The following is a 22,282-nucleotide window of genomic DNA, read 5'->3' on the forward strand; positions in this document are numbered from 1 at the left end:
CTTACATAAAGGTTCTGAGGACAATGACACATGATCCTAGAGAAGTTACAAGTTATTCAACCTCTGTGAGCATCTCCCTCTGTGTCAGTAATGGTGATTATAGTTACTTCTCTGCTAGGCATAAAGTCATTTGGAAAGGTCCTTTATAAACTATAAAAGGCGGCAAAATCTAAAGCCTTAACCTTATTAATTTTACGTAAACTTATTTTAGAAAAAGACACTTTGATCCTCAAGATGTTTCATAAGAAACAAAATTTACATAGCAGAGTTAACCATGTGATCTATGACATTCTTAGGAAATGTGAAAGGAATGTTTGCTGCTTTGAAAACAACTTATTGCTCAACCTTTTCCTTTTCCTTGTCATTCTCTGGCACTCACCGGGCCACCCACTCCCCAGTAAAATCGAAGGACATTCTTAAATCATATGTTTCAAATGTATGTAGTCTACTTGGTAATGAAGTTTCCAAAATAGATATTTCTCATTTTCTCTTATGATTATGTAGGTGGTAACTCAATACTTTAACCCCAGAGTTTAACTGCATTAAGTTGACAAGTAACCTCAATTTTATATATTGATATAACTGTTTCTGGTGCAATATTTTCTCTTATTCTTTTTAATTGAGCAAAAGTTTGGTTGAAAGGACTTAGATTTTGACTCAACTGTCCTCCCTCCTCCCAACAGATTTTTGCAATTCTAAAGAAACACCAGTTGTTTATTTTTCATGCTCGCTGACCCTGACATTTTCTAACTCACAACCTGAATAATATTCTCATATGCCTTGATTTTTATCTTCACTTTTTTGCTTCCTTCTATTCTTCTTTATTTTTGTTGCTGGACTCCAAAGCCTCGGCTACCTGTGGTGTGTGGTACTGGAAGCAACAAATGTCAGCTCCCTGTCTCCTTACTGTCCTGAAGAGGGACGTGGGCAGGCTGGACAAGTGAGTTTAAGCAGATGGGAGCTAGTCCCGAGTCCCTGGGTAGTCACGACTTTTGCTAGAACTTCTTTCTTCCATCTAGCCTACCTGAAGGAATACAACATTTACTGAAATGCTAAGCTAAAGAACTCAAACTACCTTCTATGCAACAAGTCTTTCTAATGGATATTTCATAACTAGGAATATCCGAGAGGCCCTGAGGTGGGGGTGGGGAAGTTGAACTACGAATAGCTATTCACATGACAAAGAAGTTAAATAAAATCCTTTGTTTCTCTTCAATATTCTATTTCTCTGAATTCTTATACTTGGCCATTAGTTCAATTGTTGACCTTGGGGAAGCTGCTTAGTCTTTTAGACTTTGGTTTTGTCGTTTATAAATGACACGCCAGTCACATGACTTACTTCTAATGTTTCCTCTAGCAATCATTTCCCTCCCTTTGAGGCGATTAGAAGAGCTCTTTCCTCTTTAAATACTGGAACCTCATACTAGAGAAAATAATATTTTATTAAAATACCAAGTAGGCTCCAGAGTCACAAACATTGGTGATATATGAGGTAATTTTGACTTATTTTTCCTAAGGGATAATTAAGGGTGTCTAGACCAAATGAAATTAGATTTCACCTATCAAAAAAATTCTGTTAAGAATGAGGACAGGAGAACTTCAAGGAACTGCCTACAGAAACAAATAAATGAAAACAGAGATGATCTTACATATGAGATGAAATGTAACAGGAGATAGTGTCGTTTTCCCCATCAGACGTGATTAATGGTATTGGTCCCAATAATGTCAAATCAATGTATCTCTCCTATTTGGCTGTGCCAATGATTTCTTTGACCTGACTGACCTGAAAAGTGACCATCTTGTCTCACCTGTGGAAGGATGTCTGCTCTCCCATGACCTCTGTCTGTGACTGATTTCAGCAAAACAAAACACTCCTTCGGTCTCCTTGATGAACACCCTCTACGGTGGCCTACAAGTGGCTCAGGGAATGCAGCAATTGTACTAATGTGTTATAGTAATTTATTGGCAGTTTTGTGTGATAGCATATTTACTGAAATGAGGCCTGTCAAAAAGATCAGGTTATAGCAGGAACACATGATTTCCCAACCAGCCATAAAATATAAATCAAATGCCTTTCCTGCCCACTGTCAGCCACCTCCACCCACTCCTTGTCCTCAGTCCTCAGACAAATTGAAGCACATACCACATTTTGCAGAAGGAAAATCAAACTCAATTTCGTAGTACAATGAGATGAGTTTTGTTCTTGTCATGTCCACTGACATATTGATTCCTCGAAGATTGGAAAGATTGGAATGTTCTAGGTTTTTGCTTTTATACAAGAAAACATGAGGAAACGCAATGTGTAAATGGAGGGCAATAAAGCCCGTGAGCCCCTTTACAAAGATGCAAGAACTCCACGGGGCCGATGTTGTAAAACAGTCACTAGTTAGTATTAAAGTCACTATTTAAGAGGTCACATTTTCTTTCTCTTTAGAATTACAGCCTCAAAAGACAAATGGTCTCCTAATCCAGGTTCATTTAAAGTGCAGCTGATCGTTTCACAGCTAAAAGGAATTTTCACTAGTGAAGGGAAAAAAAAAAAAAAAAACCCACCCTATCTTGGCCCTTTGTAGAATTTATGTCAGATCTATAATGCCAGAAGTGCAACACTCCATCAAACATTTTCTATTTAACCTGAAAGGGGACGAAGCCAAATCACTTAGACGTCCGCATCTGTGATTTGGAAAGTGCGGTGATTGTAGCCTCCCTGAAATGCGTCAAGACTGCACAGTTAGTCACTGGGAAGCCTTATGAAACGGAACCACTTTATCACGAGGGGATGATGAAATTGTAAGAAACGCCATAAAGTACTCTAGTCCAGGAAACTAAATTTTAAGTGGGCAGGTGGAAAGGGGGAAAAAAAGAAAGGAAAAAGAAAAAACAATGAAGGAACGAATCTCTGTTTTCAGGTGGACAGAATTTCAGTCATTATAACAACTGGCTGACTTTCTAATTACACTATTATAAAAATACCGCAAAAGTCTCCCCAACTCTGTGAAGACAGTTACTGCGTACTATGCGCTGCCCTATATGTCACACCCAGAGAACGCAGCTCCACATGCATTACTGGAAGTCCAACTGAGGCACAGATCAATGACGCCGCCCTTAAAAAAACCACACACAGGAATATGAGTAGGGAAAGAGCTTCTTCGTTGATCCTAATTCAAGCGGTTTCAAAGCAGAAGGAGCTTCTCATTTGGGGTGATCTTTAAAAATTATAGCAATGCCTCACATTACCATATTCTAAAGTAATTACTTGCAGTAAGTAAAGATAAATTCATTAGAAATTACTCAGTCCTTTATTGTGAAATCCAAAGTAAAATTATTTGAGGTATTTTTTTTTTTCAAGCCGACAAGAGAATGACTTTACTTCATCAATCAGTTTGACTAAAGTAATGATTTTCTTAGAATTAAAATTTGTTGAAAGCTCTAAGTATTTCATCTTTTAGGCTAAGAAGCATGTAGTTAATGTCACAGCTAATACATTTGTCAGTCTGCTAATTTTCTTTTTCTATTAGAATAAGTAAACATCAGCCCTTTCTTAAAAGCATACTATTTACCATGTGTCAGAAGCAATGCAGGGAGAACTTATTTGAAAATCATGAGGTAAGACATTATGAAATGAACAGGAATCACAGGGAGACAATGAAGGAGAAACATGAAAAGGAAAGGCATTTAATAATTCCAGAGTGATCACAGGATATGCCTCAAGGTGAGTGGGGGAAGATGGCATTTAAAGGAGAACCATGAAAAACGTATAATCCTCCCCAAACCCAGAGATACTGGAAAACATAAAAAAAGAGAGAATTTTTAAGAAACAGTTTAAATAAAAACAAGAATAATCGTTAAAACTAGATAGATAGTTAATAAAAAGAAGGCCCTTAAGTGTACAGTGGAGATAAAAGAAAATGAGATCTTGCCCACATGGCATTAGAGCAAAGAATGGTTCTTCAAATGTGCTTATTTTTTGAGAGAACAGGTGTAGAGGCAGCAGAAAGGACTCTATTTCCCATCTTTTAAAGACATCATAAGCTTAGTTATGCTACATTGTGTCAGACTTTGTTTAACGTCGCTTTCCTATTATTATAACTGGAAGAAAACAATGAGTAGTAAATAACAATGCCAGGGCTTTGTTCTGTCTATTGTCAGATGTTCTTTCTCAAATGAGGGTTCTTTGTTACCACAGTTCTCTGGAGCATGGGTTGATTTCGAAGCGTGTGTTCCAAGGTAAATATTTCTGCCCTGGTAAAATTTCTTTTAAAAGTGACTTCACAGGGGCGCCTGGTGGCTCAGTGGGTTAAAGCCTCTGCCTTCGGCTCAGGTCATGATCCCAGGGTCCTAGGATTGAGCCCCGCATCGGGCTCTCTGCTCAGCAGGGAGCCTGCTTCCTCCTGTCTCACTGCCTGCCTCTCTGCCTACTTGTGATCTCTGTCTGTCAAATAAATAAATAAAATCTTTAAATTTAAAAAAAAAAAGTGACTTCACAATTTTATTTTCATCTTTTTTTTCTCAATGTGATAACATAGTTAATTTTTACTCCCAACTAAAGAGAGTAGCTAACAGTAGTAAAGTGCTTTGGCACCTAGTTTTTTGGTATTATGAAACTGGTGTTCTTCCACATAAAATAGTTAAACCTCTTACCTTTCCTCATTTAAAATGTGAGTGAGGAAGGCTTGTGAGGAAAAGGTATTCCTCAACTCAAAATTACTACACATGTTTCTCATTTTTCTTTTTATCAGTTTTTGAATGATTTGAGGTAATAAGTTTTTAAATAAATTATCTTTGTTTTGGTCACTAAATAAGTTAGACACAAATAACAGGTGCAATTGAGTTCATCAAACCTCAGAACCTGTGCTATAGCCAAAAAGAATAGGAACAGATACATCCCTCAGTAGTTGTGCAGACTTAACTATATTACTTAAATTAACTGAGTCACCATTCTGGTAGCCATGAACTAGGGTTAAGAAGGTAGCAAAGTCGCTCTGAGGATCAAATGTAGTGTTACAAGTCTGCAGAAGCATGCCAGGCATATAACTCAAGTTCAACAAAAGGTTGAATACCAGTTACTTCTGAGGTCTGTTCTTTTGGTTGGTACTGCAGTGGGAAACAGTGCAACCAGAAATCACCAGGCAGTGAGATCGGGACACAGGAATTTCATTAAATGAATCCTCTTGCTTCCTACTGTCCTTGTCTCGATTAGCAAAGACCTCATAGTTTTAGGGCACTATAAAGTAGTAGACTCTGCCCATAATGTGAGTGGAGTGTATAGATGTGGCGGATGGGGAGAGGGGTTTGGGCAATATAGATCTCTTTTAAATCCTAGTGTGGGCTTCTTTTGGGTTAGGAGAGCTATTTCCTGTGAAACAAAGTCATGGCAGCCATGTGTCAGAGAGGATCTTCATACATCCCAAGGACGGGAATCCCACATCCCTGTGCTCCATCCTGCCTCCCCGGGTTAGCTGGTAGCTGAGCTTCCATACCACACACCACAGCAAAGGCAGAACGCCAGAGAGCATTAACACAAATTACTTAATATGGTACCGGGAACAAGGAACGTTCTTTAAATTAGATAATATTCATAATTGCAATTGTGGCTTTTCTAGCTTTTGCAGTCGTCATGAGTCTTATAAATTATTTCGGTGACTACAGCTGCTGTGGGTATGGATCTGAATAACAGAAACTTACATATATTTGCCGAATTGCCAATCCAGTTGTGTCTATGCACCTCTACTTACTTGGGACCACTGAACTTTGCTATCTTGTGCTTGATAATTTGGCGCTGTTAAGAATTATTCTAATCCTTCAAATAATTTTAAGCACTAGGTCGTTCTTTATGTATCTCCTTATCTATTGTTCTATCTTTTATCCTATCCTTGGCTTTTCCTCTTTCTTCTTTGCCTTCTCTTCCTTCTCCTTCCTCTTCCTTTCCCCCCTCTCTGCTCTCCCTCTGCCCCCTAATCCCTAACAGAAACAAAGAGGAACTCTGGATTAGTGCCACTGGATACCAATTGAGGCAATCAAATGAACACTGCATTGGGAAGAGGGAACTCTGGTTCTCATCTCTGCCAACTGATCTTCTTAGAAAGGCATTCTTTAAGGCTAGCGTTCCTAATTCCAATGTCGCGGGGAGGAGGTTTCCCCACCAATAGCCACCAATTGTCAGACACCAGCAGGGTGTCTCAGAATTCAACTCAATTCTGACATGATCGACCTGGAAATAGTAACAGATTCCACAGGTTAAGCATTCGGCCATACAAAACTGCCTCCCACCCCTGACTTCAGAGAATGCTACTCACATGCTCCAGGCTGCTACCTCTGCTTCTGACGTACTAGCTACAGACTGGTGGTTCCAAGGACCAACCCCCTCCCCCTGCCCCACACACCTTGAGTTCAATGCATTTGCTAGAGCAGCTCACAGAACTCAGGAAAACATGTTTACCGATTTATTCAAGGGTATGATAAAGGATATGAATCAACAGCCAGATGAAGAGACGCATAGAGCGAGGTCCGGAGAAAGAGCATGGAGTTTCCATCCCCTTCTCTAGTCCCATCATTCTCCCCAAATCTCCATATGTAAACCGACCTGGAGGCTTTCCAAACCCTGTCCTCTGAGATTTTTATGGAACTTTGTTGCATAGCCATGCTTGACTAAGTCATTGGTCCTTGGCAGATTCCACCTCCCCTTCTCCCCTCGCTGGAGGTTGGGAGTGAGACTGAAAGCTCCAACTCTCTAGTCATGGTTGGTCTTCACAGCAACCAGCCCCCACCCTTGAGGGGGTTGACCAAAGTTCATGTTCATAAGCAAGCAAGAAAACAAACAAACAAACAAAACCCACAAAAAGTCACATTCATTAACATAACTAAGGATTCCTTTATCCACTTATCACCAAGGAAATTCTAAGGGCTTGAAGATGTGAGCTCCAGAGTACCCAGAAACTGTGGAGGAAGACCTAATATAAATGAGAACTCTATTATGATCATCTGAATGACGGAATATGTATTTCTCATAAGTCAGGCTATCAGAGTTACCATAGAGATATTACTTCCTAACCAAGTTTTTGTTTTGTCATTTCTAAAATTAAGAAGTTGCATTTTTCTCCTTTCTGGCCCTGGAACTTGGAAATAAGAACCTCTGGAAGAGGACAATTGAAAGGCTACAAAGCGGAATTATGGGTTTACATGCATACCTCTGAAGAGTGTTTTTTTCAGGCTTTTGTACCTCTTCGTCTAGTCTTGGTGCCTAGCCTTAAATTCTAAGATCCATGTGGCCCACTGAAGAACCAGGAATGTTTCCAGCAGTGTTCAGGATCCACGAATGGCTTTCCAAAGGAATGAAAGGCACCTATAACCAGCCAGTTGCTTGCCAAAGCAGATACTTACAAGCTGCCCTACGAACCTCAATGGTGAACAGATTTTTGCATCCCGTCTTCTCCAGAACCCTCATACACTTAAGGAGAGGCACAGAGGAAAACAACTATTTCAAATGTGAACAAACAGGCATTTACCTGGCTGAGACAAGAGTGGCGTGTAAGGGACTTTCGGTTCTATTGCACTCATTGGTGGAGGTAGCAAAGGGTTAGCAAAGCTGCGGAGTGGGTGGGTTGGTCGAACACAGGCCGTGGGGATGGTTCTGCTTGGTGCCTCCTCAGTGCTGGGGTGCTCAGGCTGTGCTGGGGGCAGCAGGGGGGGCTGTTGACTGGCTGGTCCTTCACTCACTGCTGCAATGGAGACAAGAAAAGACATTCATTACTCCAGAACAAAGCTTGCTTTCCCTAAGCCAGCTGCAGCGTCTCCATTTAGAGAAACATGTCAGGATCTGATCAATCTCTTCTTCAAGTTATGAACATTCCTTCCTCTTCCTTCATACATTTCTGGGATATAATAGCACATCCTCTTTAAACAGTGGAACTAGATCCAGCAACACAGGGATCCCTCTCGCAGGAAGAATAGTAAAATATATAGACAGCATTGACTCTATTGCCCGAACTGGCAGGGCCCTGTAATCATAAGTGATGAAGCAAGAAAAAAAGAGTTATTTCTCCTTTCATAAGTAGCAATGCCAGCGAAATTCAATATCCCAAACCCAGCTACAGCTGCATTATTATCTACCAGCCAATATGCCAATTTTTTCTGCGATTTAAACATGCCATGTCAACTGTCAAACAAATCAGAGCTACCAGGTGTTCAAGACATTGCTAATAAAATGATACAAATAATAGCCACAATCATTGTCTTCCATAGCAAAAAAGAAGCACATCCAGCTCAGAAGTTATATGAGAGATGACTTTGCTGGAACAAGCTCCCTGAATGCAGAATTGTAATTTTTCCTCTTTGGAGCAAACCGTGTAATTTTCAGTCAGATTACTGTAGTTGAAGAGGTTTCCCACAGTCGTTTGTGATCGCCTTTGGGGCATTTGGACAGCTCCGTGCACAGAAAAAAACCTTTTCTCCAGAGAACACAGTTCAGTGGGACTAAAATATGGGCAAGGCAGTTTCTTATGACAAGAACACCGTGACTTGCCTTTTATCCTCCGTATTCAAAATCAACAGGTCCAGGTGAAACTGTAAATGCAAAGAGCTGCTTTGGAGGTCGAAGTGTTGATGAAATAAGATATTTCTGATGATTTACTTTTAAAGAAAGTTCCACTGAGTAAGTGGGAAAAAATGCAGTGACAGAAGACAGCATATCTCACTTTTGGAAGAGAATTTTTAACCAGGAACTATTTTGACATAATTAGTTTGTGAGATAATTTTGAGACAATTCTCTGGAAGGAAGGCTCCGTAAGGTCAGCAAACGGCAGCAGAGCCAGAAAAAAAATGATAATGCTGAAGAGAGTAGAGATTCAAGTCACCAAAGATCAAGACATTATATTAAAGATATGCAGGAATGAAATGTGCCTTCAGAGGGTGTTTGATATTAAGTCTCATTTTTTCTATATTCAGAAAGGGCTAGAGATCCTCTGGGTCATTGAGAAGCCTCCGGACTTACCCTAATCAAAGACAGAGGCAGGGGATACATAGGGTTGGATGAGGATAGGATATGGCCACCTAGCAACCAGAGCTAGTAAACAGGCAAAGACTTGATAAAAGATTTCTTCAAAGAAAATGTAATCAAGACAGCAAACTGATAGAACTCTGGCAAGAGGAGTTTCCTGTCTCTAAGCTAGGAAGTCCTATCATGGAGGGGAGGGGCACATGCATGCAAAATATCAAGGTTAAATGGTGGGACTGTTGGGGCACCTGGATGGCTCAGTTGGGTAAGTGTCTGTCTTCAGCTCAGGTCATGATCCCAGGGTCCTGGGATGGAGCCCCACACTGGGCTCCCTGCTCAGTGGAGAGACTGCTTCTCCCTCTTCCTCTACTTGCTACTCTGACTACTTATGCTCACTCCCTGTCAAGTAACTAACTAAATAAAATCTTAAATAAAATAACTCTTTAAAAAAAAAATGGTGGGGCTGCAAGGACTCTTAATCTCAGGATTGTGAATTTAAGCTCCACACTAGGCATTGAGATTACTCAAAAATAAAATCTTAAAAAAAAAAAAAAAGAAGAAGAAGAGAAAAAAGAAAAAATTTCAAATTATGCAGTCTTGATTGAATACAAGAACACTTGTTTCTCTCTCCTTAATATTCTTAGGGGCACCTGGCTGGCTTAGTTGGAAGAGGATGTGACTCTTGATCTCAGGGTCATTGAGTCTGAGCCCCACATTGGGTGTAGAGATTACAAACAAACAAACAAACAAATAAAAACTTTAAAGACTACATAAATTAGATGGTTGAAAATATAGTGTTACAGGCAAAGAAAATTATACCAGTTTTACTCTGGACTCATATTTAATCTAAGGGAGAAAATGACCAATGGTCAATATCCAAATAACAGTATTTCTTAGCTCTAGCTCAGAGAGAAGAGGTTGTAGGAACCTATATCTGGGTCCCTCTTCATTACCAATGGGTTAGTTTTTATTACAGGTTCATACTACCATATTAAGAATATCTTTCCAGGGAAAGAAATTTCACAATTTCCATAGAAATCTGCCCTAAGTAACTGTATTGAAGATGGATTGTAATACATCCATATCAAATTTTAGAAACTGCTTTAGCCATTAAAGAAATAATGATATATTTTGTGTTCTTCTTTATTCATTCCTTCATATTTTCATATTCTATTTCTTCTACATTTTTGAAATGAAAAATATTTATGTTAAAATATTATTGACATTAGACTTAACAAAATTGACATGCACTTTTTTAGTTTTCTAAAATTTAGTTTCTCACACACAAAAAATAAAATTTAGTTTCTCAAAAACCTCAGGCTTCAGAGAAATTTTGATGACATCATGAAATGTTTGGGGGTCACTCCCATTCTGATTCTCTTTAATGGCATCGCTCACTAGCATCTCTAAAGACACAAATTCTCCACATGCCCAGTCCTCCATCCCTAGGTCTTCAGGTGGTCACGATGATTCCCACTGGGAACACATTTGAATAATGGTAGCTCCACACAGATGGACCAGCTCATTGGCAAAATCAATCTTTAGTACCACACATAGTGGAAAGGAAAGTGCCTAATTGAATGTGCTAAGTGGGAATGGGAGACTGAACGCATCACTAATCTGTAAGGAACTAGTTCTATTTTGTTGAAAATGAAGTCTGCTTAATATCTAATACAATGGGCAAGGTACAGATTTTCTGTAGTCAATTCATAATTCTTATATTTTATGTGGAGCAAAAGAAATGCTTTTCAGAACTGGCTGACATTTGAGGGAATCAAACCTCTTAAATGCGATAGCCATGGCTCCCCTGGAGCAAAGCCCTTGTGTCAGATGAGTCCTTTGGCCAGTTCAGTTGCCAGCATCAGGACACCTACATGAAGCGAATTGGCTCATGACATGGTATTTCAGAGCTTGGAAAGCAAAGAAAACCTCCCTTTGCCCATGAAGCACAGCCTTCCTGCAATTCAGAAAATAAAGGGAGAATCAAGGAAGTGCTGGCAAGGCACTCGTTTTCAAATGATGAAATGGTGGAACTCCATTGTACAAATAGCATACAATTACACAGCAGGGTTGAATTTCAAGGTGCTTTATAATAATTAATGTCAACACATAAATAATTGCTACAGAATGACTGGCAAAAATATTGCAAAAATGAAAATGGGCATTTTTCTTCTATCTCAAATTGTAGTATTTGAAAGAAATAGAGCATGCCAGTAACTCTACACAAAGACTTTGAGACATGAACACTTAAGGAACCCAATTCACTCATTAATCTCCGAACAAAAACTTCACAATATTCCTGAGTAATCCCAGTTCCTGACAGTGTGAATTTTTGCATAGTCCCTATAGAGAAATTTATAAACTCAACTATGCCCATGATTCTATCTAGGTTAAGTCTCATTCTTATTTGATTTCCGATCAGGGGGAGAGTTGGGACAGAAAAATAACATGGGTGAGGTTGACCAGCCTTCTCACTAAGGCAACACCCACACTGAAAGGAATGATTAAAAAATTGTCTAATCTCTGGTATCTGCCTGTTTCAAGGATGAGAAAATGGGGGCACCAAGTTTATAATGACTTGTAGAAATGGGGCCTCAAGACTATCTATTGGTTGAAGTTTTCAAAATATGGCACTGTTTCTTGTTCCCCAGGAACAAGACTTATTGAACTACTGAAGCTAAGACCAGAACTATGGTTTGTTAGTAGAACAAGGAGGTTTCTGTCCACCAGAATTATATAAGTCTTTATCAGTGGATAACCAAATGTGTAATGCAAATATATGATCTCCTACAACTTTCTTTTTCTTTTGGTAGGAGAGAAGTTCAGCTTTATTTGCGACTTTCAGAAAGGAACAGCTCTCTCGAAGCAGAGTTTATGTGATTCATTTAGTGATTCTTGGGCAGCTCAAAGGTCTTTCAGATAACTTTGGAGGAAGGAGAGCCTCCACACTTGGCACAATTTTTTCTTTTCCTGTGTGTGACTTTTGTTGTTTCTCAAGGTGACTAATAAGACATCTCCAGCCAGAGTCATGAAATGTTTTCGCTTGAGAAGGAACAGGGATGTTTAGTGGTCTCTAAGGCATTTAGAAACCAATACTGAATGGCTGGAAGTTAAATGGTTCTGACAGTGATTTAGAGAATATTTGGTTTCCTAGAAGAGAGGGTACTTATTTCTTTTCCTTTCCTAAGCTATCACATGGAAGCACATATTCGTCTCTATTTCTTTCACACTGTACATTCCTTTTGCTAAAAAATTACCTGATGCATGAATGAATATATATATTTAAAAATATGTGAAGTTTTGGCTGGGATATAAAATTATGTCTTATGATTTTATATCAAGTTCAAAAATTAAGCTAAGCTCTCTTTTTAAAAAGATTTCATTTATTTATTGGACAGAGAGAGAGAGCGCACACAAGCAAGGGGAGCAACAGGCAGAGGGAGAGGGAGAAGCAGACTCCCTGCTGAGCATGGAGCCTAATGTGGGACTCGATCCCAGGATCCTGGGATCATCATCTGAGTGGAAGGTAGCTGCTTAACCAATTGAGCCACCCAGGCACCCAAGCTAAGCCCTCTTTAGGGATCCTTTATTTATATAACTTTATATAATAATTGCATTATATATTTTATGTTTACATTATGGATTATAGTTCTATATCTACTCTTATTTAATAATCCTTACTTTTAAATAAGTTAACAAAAGTTTTAAAAATTACTAAAGAGACCAACTTTTTCTTTTATTCATTTATATCTTTACTTATTCATTCACACATTTATTCATTTCTACCAAAGCTGTTTTAGGTTCACTATAAAACTGAGTGAAAGGTAGAGAGATTTCCAGTATACGCTCTGTCCCCACATATACACAGCCTGCTCTATCAAAGTTCTGCACAAGAGCGGTACATGAGACTCTAACCACAAACATAAACAAATCGGCAGTATTTACCCACAAATAAAAACACATTTTAACTTAGTTCATTTATTGTTCTTTGGCTTTTGCATGCATCAGTCCAGCTTCTGCCTCTGTCGTCACATGGCTATCTTCTCCCTGTGTGTCTCTTCTCTTCTAAGGACACAAGGCATATGGGATTAGGACCCACACTAACTCAGCACGAGCTCACCTTAACTTGGTGACATATGAAAAGATCCTCTTTCTAAATAAGGTCGCATTCACAGGTATTGGAGGTTAAAACTTCAATATATCTTTTTGGGAGACCAGTTCTCTTCATAAAAGTTTGCTCCCTGGGCACCTGGGTGGCTCAGCTGGTTTAACATCTGTATTCAGCTCAGGTCATGATCCCAGGCCCCTGGGATCGAGCCCTGTATTGGGGTCCCAATGCAGAAGTGGGGAGCCTGCTTCTTCCTTTGCCTCTGGCTCTCTCTCTCTCTCTCACTCTCTCTTTTTCATGAATTAAAAAAACAAACAAACAGAAACCCCAAAACTTTGCTCTCTGGCCCCCAAATATATCCTTGGAGGTCTGGGTCTCTAAGACCTCTTCAGGCAAAGGGAGGACAGCCATGTGAAGGAGGCAGATACTGGAGTTATGCTGCCACAGCCAAGGGATGTCTGGGAATACCAGAAGCTGGAAGAGGCAAAGATAAATCCACCACTGGAGACTCTGGGGGGAACATAACCCTGACAACACCTTGATTTTGGAGTTCTAGCCTCCAGAACTGTGAGAGAATAAATTTCTATCATTTAAACCACCTAGTTTATGGTACCTTGTGATGGCAGCCTAAGAAACAACTACATCCATGGTAGAAGACTGTGCATAGACTCTGAGATGAGAAACAGTGACCCAGACCATCCTGATGGTGAATGGTAATCTGTGACAAACTGTATTATTTGCTCACAACTCACCCTTCCCTCCCTTCCCCTGCAAATTCTCTAGTTCATTTTGGGTGGAATATATACTTCCCTTGGTACTGAGCTTCTCCATATAACTGATTTTGGCCAATGGGGAAAGGAAAAAAAAATATGTTAACTCATTTATTATATTCTTTTTCATTGAAATTTAACTTCTGGAATGATTATGACTGGGATTCAATGAGATGGTTTTCCACGTTGCACTGAATCAAGAGAAAAAGAAAAGAGTAAATGGGATGCTGAGTTCTCAGAAGGAAACTATGCCTTTAAATGAGAAAAAGAGATGACAGGAATACCCCAAGAATAAAATAAAATGGTTAATTTCCTTAAAAAAACAGTGAACTTTGGCTTGACTTGGTCTTGTGTAGTGAACAGATAAAGGTCATTCTACACATTCTTCTCACACTTCTAAAGTCAGAGGATATAGATGAAATCAAAAGAAAATAGTAGACGGTGATTCGATGAGGGAGAAACTAAACAAAAACTATAATCATTTATTTTCTGCTAGTTTTGTTTCAGAAGCTAAAGAAGGGACTAGTGGTTCTGAATTCTTTGACTGGAATCACCTTCCTAGCTGTCCTGGGATTTGGAAATTTTTCTTTTTGGACTTCCCATATCTTTCTCATTTAATTCTCTTCAGTATGGTTTGGGAAACCATTTTTCCTGAGTTTCTGCACACAACTCTATTCTGTAGACATGACGTGCAGTGAGAAAAGGGAAAATAAATCTAATTCTCTTTTGGCAGATTTTTGATGCCTTTTAATTCTAACCTTGCTACATCTAGACGATTTATGATTTCTTAGAGCTGTTCCTGTTAGGTTAGAAAAAAATATAGCTTACCTCACAAATATATTTTATTGTTGTTACCGTCTTATCTATTACAAAACATCCTATCTCACATGAGCTGCTGACTCACCTGTTCCTAACTAAGAGAAGAAAGCCATAAAATCAATTTTAAAATGCTGTTCTTGAAGGAAAAAAAAAGTCAAATGGCATAAGAGAAACCACCAGGGTGTATATAATAGATTGGGAGTCTCTCTCCATACTTACTTTCCTTAAACCAAATGAAATAGTACTTTCAGGATATAAAATTGATACACAAAAATCAGTTACATTCATATATGCTACCACTGAACTATCAGAAAGAGAAATTAAGAAAACAATCTCATTTTCAACAGTGTCAAAAAGAACAAAACATTTAGGAATAAATTTAATCAAGGAGGTAAAAGATCTTTACACTGAAAACTGTAAGACTTTGATGAAAGAAATTGAAGAAGACATAAATAAAAGGAAAGATATTTCATGCTCATGGTTTGAAAGAATTAATATTGTTAAAATTTCTATACTACCCAAAGTGATCTACATAGTCAATGCAATCCCTATCAAAAATCCAATGCCATTTTTCACAGAAATAGAACAAACAATCTCAAAATTTGTATGGAACCAGAAAAGACCTGAAATAGCCAAACCAGTACTGAGAAAGAAGATCAAGCTGGAGGCATCACATTTCCTGATTTCACACTATATTAAGATGCTATAATAGTCAAACAGTATGGGAGAGCCTGGAGATACACCCATGTATACATGGTCAATGAATTTATGCCCAGAAGCCAAGAAAATACAGGGGCAGGGGAAATAGTCTCTTTAATAAATGGCATTGAGAAGACTGAATTGCCTCTTTAAAAAAAATGAAACTGGATTTCTTATGCTATACACAAAATGAATTCACATGGATTAAAGACTTGAATGTAAGACCCGACCCGAAACTGTAAAACTCCTAGAAGAAAACATAGGGCATAATCTCCTGGACATGGGTTTTAGCAATGACTTTTTGGATTTGACAACAAAAAGCTAAAGCAACAAAAGCAAATATAAACTAATTGGATTACATCAAATTAAAAAGCTTCTGTACAGCTAAAAGAGAACTATCAACAAAATGAAAAGCAGTTTACAGAATGGGAGGAAATATTTGCCAACCGCATATCTGATAAAGGGTTAACATGTAACACATTCTAAAAATGTAACACATTCACACAATACAATAGCAAAAAATTGGATTAAAATGTGTAGAAGAACTGAATATACATTTTCCAAAGAAGACATATAAATGGTCATCAAATATGTGGAAAAGGTATTTGACCTTACTAATTATCAGGGAAATGCAAATCAAAATCACAATGGGATATCACCTCATACCTGTTAGAATGGCTCTCATCAAAAAGACAAGAGAGACATGGACAAAAGAGTGCACGGTTGCTGAAAATGTAAAATGGCACAGCTACTATGGAGAAGAGTATGAAGTTTCCTAAAAAAAAATTTTTTAAATAGAACTACTATATAATCCAGCAGTCTCAGTTCTGGATATATATCCAAAGGAAATAAAAACGAGATCTTGAAGATATATACACACTCCAATGCTTACTGTAGCATTATTCAGAATAGCCAAGGTATGGAAACAATTAAGCATCCATCAATGGATGTAGATAAAGAAGATATGGTATATATGCAAAATGGAGTATTATTCAGCTATAAGAAAGAAGGACACCCTGCAGTTTGCAACAAATGGATGACCTTGAGGGCATTATGCTAAGTGAAATAAGTCAGGAAAAGAAAGACAGATACTGTACGAGATCCCTTATATATAGAAACTAAAAAGACAAACTCATAAAAATAGCAACTAGAATTGTGGTTACCAGGATCTGGGGGATAGAGAAAAAAAGAATGATCTTGGTCAAAGAGTACAAACTTCAAGTTATAAGTGATTAAGTTCTGGGCATCTAATGTGCAGCATAGTGATTATAGCTAATAATACTGTTTTGTATACTTGAAAGTTGCTAAGAAAGTACATTTAAAACCTCACCACAAAAAAGAAATGGAACTTATATAACATGAGGGGGGTATTAACCAATTTTATGGTGGTAACCATTCTGTAATATGTAAGTGTATCAAATCAACACATTCTAAATCTTAAATTTACACAATGTTATATGTCAACTATTATCTCATTAAAATAAGAAAAATAATAATACAAAAACAAATGAAATACTCCTTTGGAAATTTTTTTCCTTCTCCAACAATTATTAATTAAAAAATCAAAAGATCTTGCTTAATAGATTTAAGAAGGCTAAAGTATTCATTTAAGCATTGGTCCATGAGGAATCAATGAGATACCTTTAAATATAACCAACAGACACATAAGAATATGTTGGAGAACAGTCACTTGATTAGTCATTTCCTAGTTCACAGAACATATTAATGTCAAGCACCCAACACATCATTGCTTTACGAACCTTTGTTTCCCTTTGTTAACCTTTGTTTCCCCGCAGTTAACCTTTGTTTCCCCACAGCTTCCCATATTGTCCATGGAAAGTGCTGTGGAAAGGCTCCCAGAGAATCAGTCCTCTGATTTTGACCCAGGGCAGAGGTAAATGAGAATGTCAAAATGCTATACATTGAACAAGACGTCCTTGGTTATTATTCATTTCTTAGTAAAAAGAAAAGAAAAGGCATTACACTGACTTTTTCCTGTTCCGAAACCTCGGTCCACAGACAGCGTGGGGAATGGCACGGGCCGGAGGGTAAACTGCGGGTGCGGGTATCCACACGTGGGAGACGGGAGGATTCCTGGGTACTGGGCACTTTCCAGGGTAGGCACAGGGATGGCACTCACAACAGCTGCCAAAAAAAAAAAAAAAAAAAAAAAAAAAAAAAGTGTTGTTATTATTATTTTTTCTTTTTCTTTCTTTCTTTCTTTTTTTTTTTTTTAAAGATTTTATTTATTTGACAGAGATCCCAAGTAGGCAGAGAGGTGGGCAGAGAGAAGAAGCAGGATCCCTGCTGAGCAGAGAGCCTGATGTGGGGCTCAATCCCAGGACTCTGAGATCATGAACTAGGCAGAAGGCAGAGGCTTAACCTACTGAGCCACCCAGGCGCCCCTATTATTATTTTTCTTAGGTAGCCACCTAACAAAGAAAAAAGGAAAGGGCTAAATTTTCACATCTTCAAACCTACAAATACTCATCATAGTATCATGTAGGTTCCCTTACTTGCCTCTCTTTCCACAGTCCCTTTCTTACTCTAAGAAAGACAGCTGCCTCTTCCAGCCCCTTACAGAGAGCATTACCCTGAGATTTCAAACTTCCCAGTTTCAAACAATGAATCGAGCCACGGCAAAGCCCCATTAAGGCTCTCTGACTTTTGTTTTGTTTTGTTTTCTTTTTGCCTTTTTCTCTTTCCTAAGCAAGAACTGTGGCATTAGAATATGTTGGGTTGTTTAGAAAATGAATATGTTGTGTAAAGTGAGCAATGGAAATAGGAATTTTCTATTACTTCCATGAAAGAATGTAATGCTTTTGAGAGAGATTCTGGAGAGAAAAAAAGCAATAATCATATTTAAGATTCTTATTTAAATAATCATATTTGAGATTTTTATTTAAATGGGAAGAAAATGTCTTTGAACAGCAAAACAGTACAATTTAGTGACACGTTAATTTAAATATAACTAAATGTTGTCTAGGAATACCAGTTTTCAGTGGTACTGGCTTAAACCCACAGATCAATATCTTACATAATATTTCCTAGGAGTATTGAGCATTACTCAATATCTATTAAACTATGTCACATTATAAAATATTGATTCTGATTGCAGTCACTCTTCATCTTACATCATCTCATAAAATGTTTAGAATTCCCTACTTCTTATTAACAAAAAATACAATTTAAACTAGATACTAGAATGATCTTCAGCAGTATATTTCTATTACATCAATAAAGTTAGTTCTATTATATGCATTATTTTTATTTAATTACACTGTAATGTCAATTACTGGAGTTTAACATGCATGAGCATGCTCATTTACCACAGGAGAATCTTTCTTTTTATCATATTACTCTTACATAAGTAATTTCATGATCATTGATACGGATTATATTGCATTATTTAAATTAGTTAGAAACAACATGTAGATTTAAAAAATTTTTTTCTAACTTAAAATAAAGATTCATTACATTAAACATAAACACTTCAAATCAAAAGGGCTGCTTCTAGTAAAATAGCTTTTGAAATTGCATTCTGGAATTTATTTTTCAGTGTATTTATAATACTCCTTGAAATATATGTTAACATGTTTATCTGAATTGAACAATTGAAAAAAAGTATTGGTTTCAAAATAAGGACTAACTTTTAAGTAGGTTAAATGATGGGCATTTTCCATGAAATGAATACAAACTATATAGATTTTAAGAGAATAAAAACATTTTTCAAAAAAATATATTGGTAACAGCATATTGAAAGTGATGCTTCAATGTTTCCAATCCTGTCATAATATATGGTATTATATGAAGTACTTCATGGAAAAAATTTGCAGATGTATTCTATAATTATTCTGTAAATCTTGGTGAAGTTTCTTATAGATGAACCTCTTAAAAATGAGAAAGCAAATAGCTTGACTGAGTAACCAACACTTATGAAAGTCAGGCAGTTTCTAAAATTTTTACTTCCAGCATAACTGGAGGACAATATCCAGTGAGTTGAAATATTATGAAAAATAACTTCAGATGAGAGTTCACAGTATGATTCTGGGATGTAATTTGGAGGTTCAAATCACTGAGTGTTATAAATTTCTCATTGTTGTAACACTCACCCACACATATATACAAACAAAATTTCTCAGTGTTTAGGTGAATAAAACACTGGAATAGAACTGATGCATAAAGTACCTTCATCCACAAATGTATCCAATAATTGTGCAGAAAAAGCCTCATTTGTGTCATCAAGTGATAGAATGCTAATAAAATCTTCCTTTAAACATAATTGTACAGAAATACTAATTGTAATGTTAACCCTAAAGAAAAAAACCTTAGCAGTTAAACCTAAACTTATGCTCACATAAGTTTATAATAATAAACAAATAATTTCAGCTTATTAAAATATAATATTGCTAAGAAATAAGGTAGATGATCAATAAAAGACATAAAGACAGATTATATTTGTGTATTATTCTGTTGGGAGAATAAATTGTAGATACCAGTTCAAGGAGAAACGTGTACATTTTTCTGTTTTTTTTAAAGTCCACCAACTTTTTTTTTTTTTTTTAAGATTTTATTTATTTGACAGAGAGGGAAAGACAGCAAGAGAGAGGGAGTAGGAGGGGGGAAGCAGACTTCTGGATTAGCAGGGGGCCCAATGTGGGGCTTGATCCCAGGATGCCGGGATCACGACCTGAGCCAGAGGCAGACACTTAACAACTGAGCCCACCCAGGCACTCCAAATTTTTCTCTGTTAAAGAGAAGCTTCCGCATATATTTTGTAAATGGATGATGGTGGATATCAAATTGCTATGGTATTTCCGTGCATTTGGATTTATGTAAAAGAGTAGTATACTAAAGAAATTACATCCTTCACAGATATTTATAACAAAGTGTTTTAAATGTTAAATTAAAAATTCTTGAGGTGTTACAAACTTTTCTAAAGTATTTTGGGAAGAGTTGATGGAAAATTTGAAAATAAGTGGTATATAGCACAATGTTTTTAAACATATTTTATCAAGAGTAAATTGTGGGTAAATAAACACATGAACAGACTCCATAAAAAAGGAAAAGAAAAAAAAGATGACAAGGAAAATTATAAAAAGAATCAGAGACCCAAGCCAGATCTTAGCTAAAATGATTATAAATCTCTTAAAGAAAGAGGTTATAATTTTGTAGCCTTTCTATCTCTCACAGTACAGTGCTAGAGATACTTTATACTTTTCAAGTGAGTTAATAAGAAGGATTTTCTAGAAGTAATATTTTGAGATCTGTCATTTTAACCCACTGGAGACTATTTAAGTGGTTTGATATATTATTTAGTTTCCTGGGGTGTACAGTTACTTTAGTAATAATAGTAATAAGAGTAATAATAATGGACTTGAATACATTTGTAAATAAGAGCCATATGATAACATAATGTCTATATTCAGGAAACTTAAAATTCTCGTCTCCCAAGGCAGTCAATTTAATGATTTCACCCATCTTACTGATCAAATGGGATCGTTGCATAGTCATTAATGTTGATTGCCAGATTGTAAAGCTGTCTCTGGGTTGACAATTTTTACTCATAAATAAATGTGACAATGATAGTTTCCCTTAGATATAGAAGGCATCCACTCCACAAATTGTGCACATTTCTTTATCAATATTATTATGTGAATATAACCAATATTTTATAATACATTTAGGCAAAAATAACTTCATAAATATCTTCTTGGAGTTGGAGTTGAATAAACTTGAATAGAAAAACATAAAATAATTTGGCAAGCCACAGACTATAAAATCAGAGAACTCAGAGAAGCCAAGAGACTAAATTTATATTGCAGTTCCAAGTCTTTCATTATGGAAGAAAGGAATTTTCCTTTCTAGTTTTTGCATTTTCACTACTGACCTGGGTACAAATGGCTTGCAAATAATAAAAGTTCTTTTAAAAATAATAAACCTATTGTATGTCTCTGGATCTCAACAATTCCCATTGTTCTGTTCCCTAGCATGAAATAGAATAGTCTGTATTCCAAAGCATTGGTTTTGAAGTATTTTGATTCATGATTCATTTCTGAAAGGGCACAGAAGTCTACACCTACTTAGAAGATGGTTGTTGCAGAAATCATCATTCTAAAGTAAGCTGGATACAACACTATGTACTGAAATGCCATTTGGTATTTTTCTCCTACATGTCAGGGTTGAGAGCCAGAAACACACACACACACACACAAACACATTTTCTCTCTCTCTCTCTCTCTCCCTCACATTACAGTTCAAAGCATTCACTGCACTATGTTTATGTAAAACAACTCAGAAACCGATATCATCAAGAATTTTCAATAAATCTCTGCTCTGTGGTCAAATATGACAAGAAATCTGCTCTGACACAGCTTGCTGACAATTGAATTTATATCTCACACTGATGCACAAAGATTTTTCAAGTAGAAATTCCCTCACCGAATTAGTTAGCTCTTTGAACAGGGCATATTGATACTGGAAAGCTTTTACAACATTCTTAAAAATGTGGACACTAAATACAATCTACAGGAAATCTAAAGTAGAGACTTTTTTTTAAGCTACAATTTTAAGAAATAAAACCCTCTGTAGGTATTTCTCAACATGGTACTTGACAGAGTTGAGAGATGTGTTGAGGAGGAGAGGTAGAAAAATTAGAGTAAAGATAAAATTTTGAAGTGAAAAGAATTTAACTGAAATGATTTCTCATTCTACCTCTCCTTACTATGTCTTTTCTGCGATGATCTATATAACATCTGGACTCTTTGCAAATTTAGTGTCTACTGCCTTTGATAAATATTTTCATCTCCTTCACATTTTCAGGTGTTCTTTAACAAATAGTCATGGAATATCCACGAACTCCACCGATATCCTCATACTGCCCTTAGGAAATGT

At 37.0% G+C, this 22,282-nt stretch overlaps 1 protein-coding gene across 1 annotated transcript in view; it reads right to left on the bottom strand.

Annotated features, from left to right (window-relative positions):
• Positions 1–22,282, bottom strand: part of DCC (DCC netrin 1 receptor) — a 1,152,813-nt gene that overhangs the window by 26,209 nt on the left and 1,104,322 nt on the right. Inside the window, exons 26-27 of the mRNA XM_044242950.1 lie at positions 17,378–17,533; positions 7,506–7,718 (exon numbers count right to left, since the gene is read on the bottom strand). Of these exons, the coding sequence (XP_044098885.1) occupies positions 7,506–7,718; positions 17,378–17,533 (369 nt within the window). The remainder of the gene's footprint in view (positions 1–7,505; positions 7,719–17,377; positions 17,534–22,282) is intronic.

This window comes from Neovison vison, chromosome 3, assembly GCF_020171115.1.
Source record: "Neovison vison isolate M4711 chromosome 3, ASM_NN_V1, whole genome shotgun sequence".
Lineage (NCBI taxonomy): Eukaryota > Metazoa > Chordata > Mammalia > Carnivora > Mustelidae > Neogale > Neogale vison.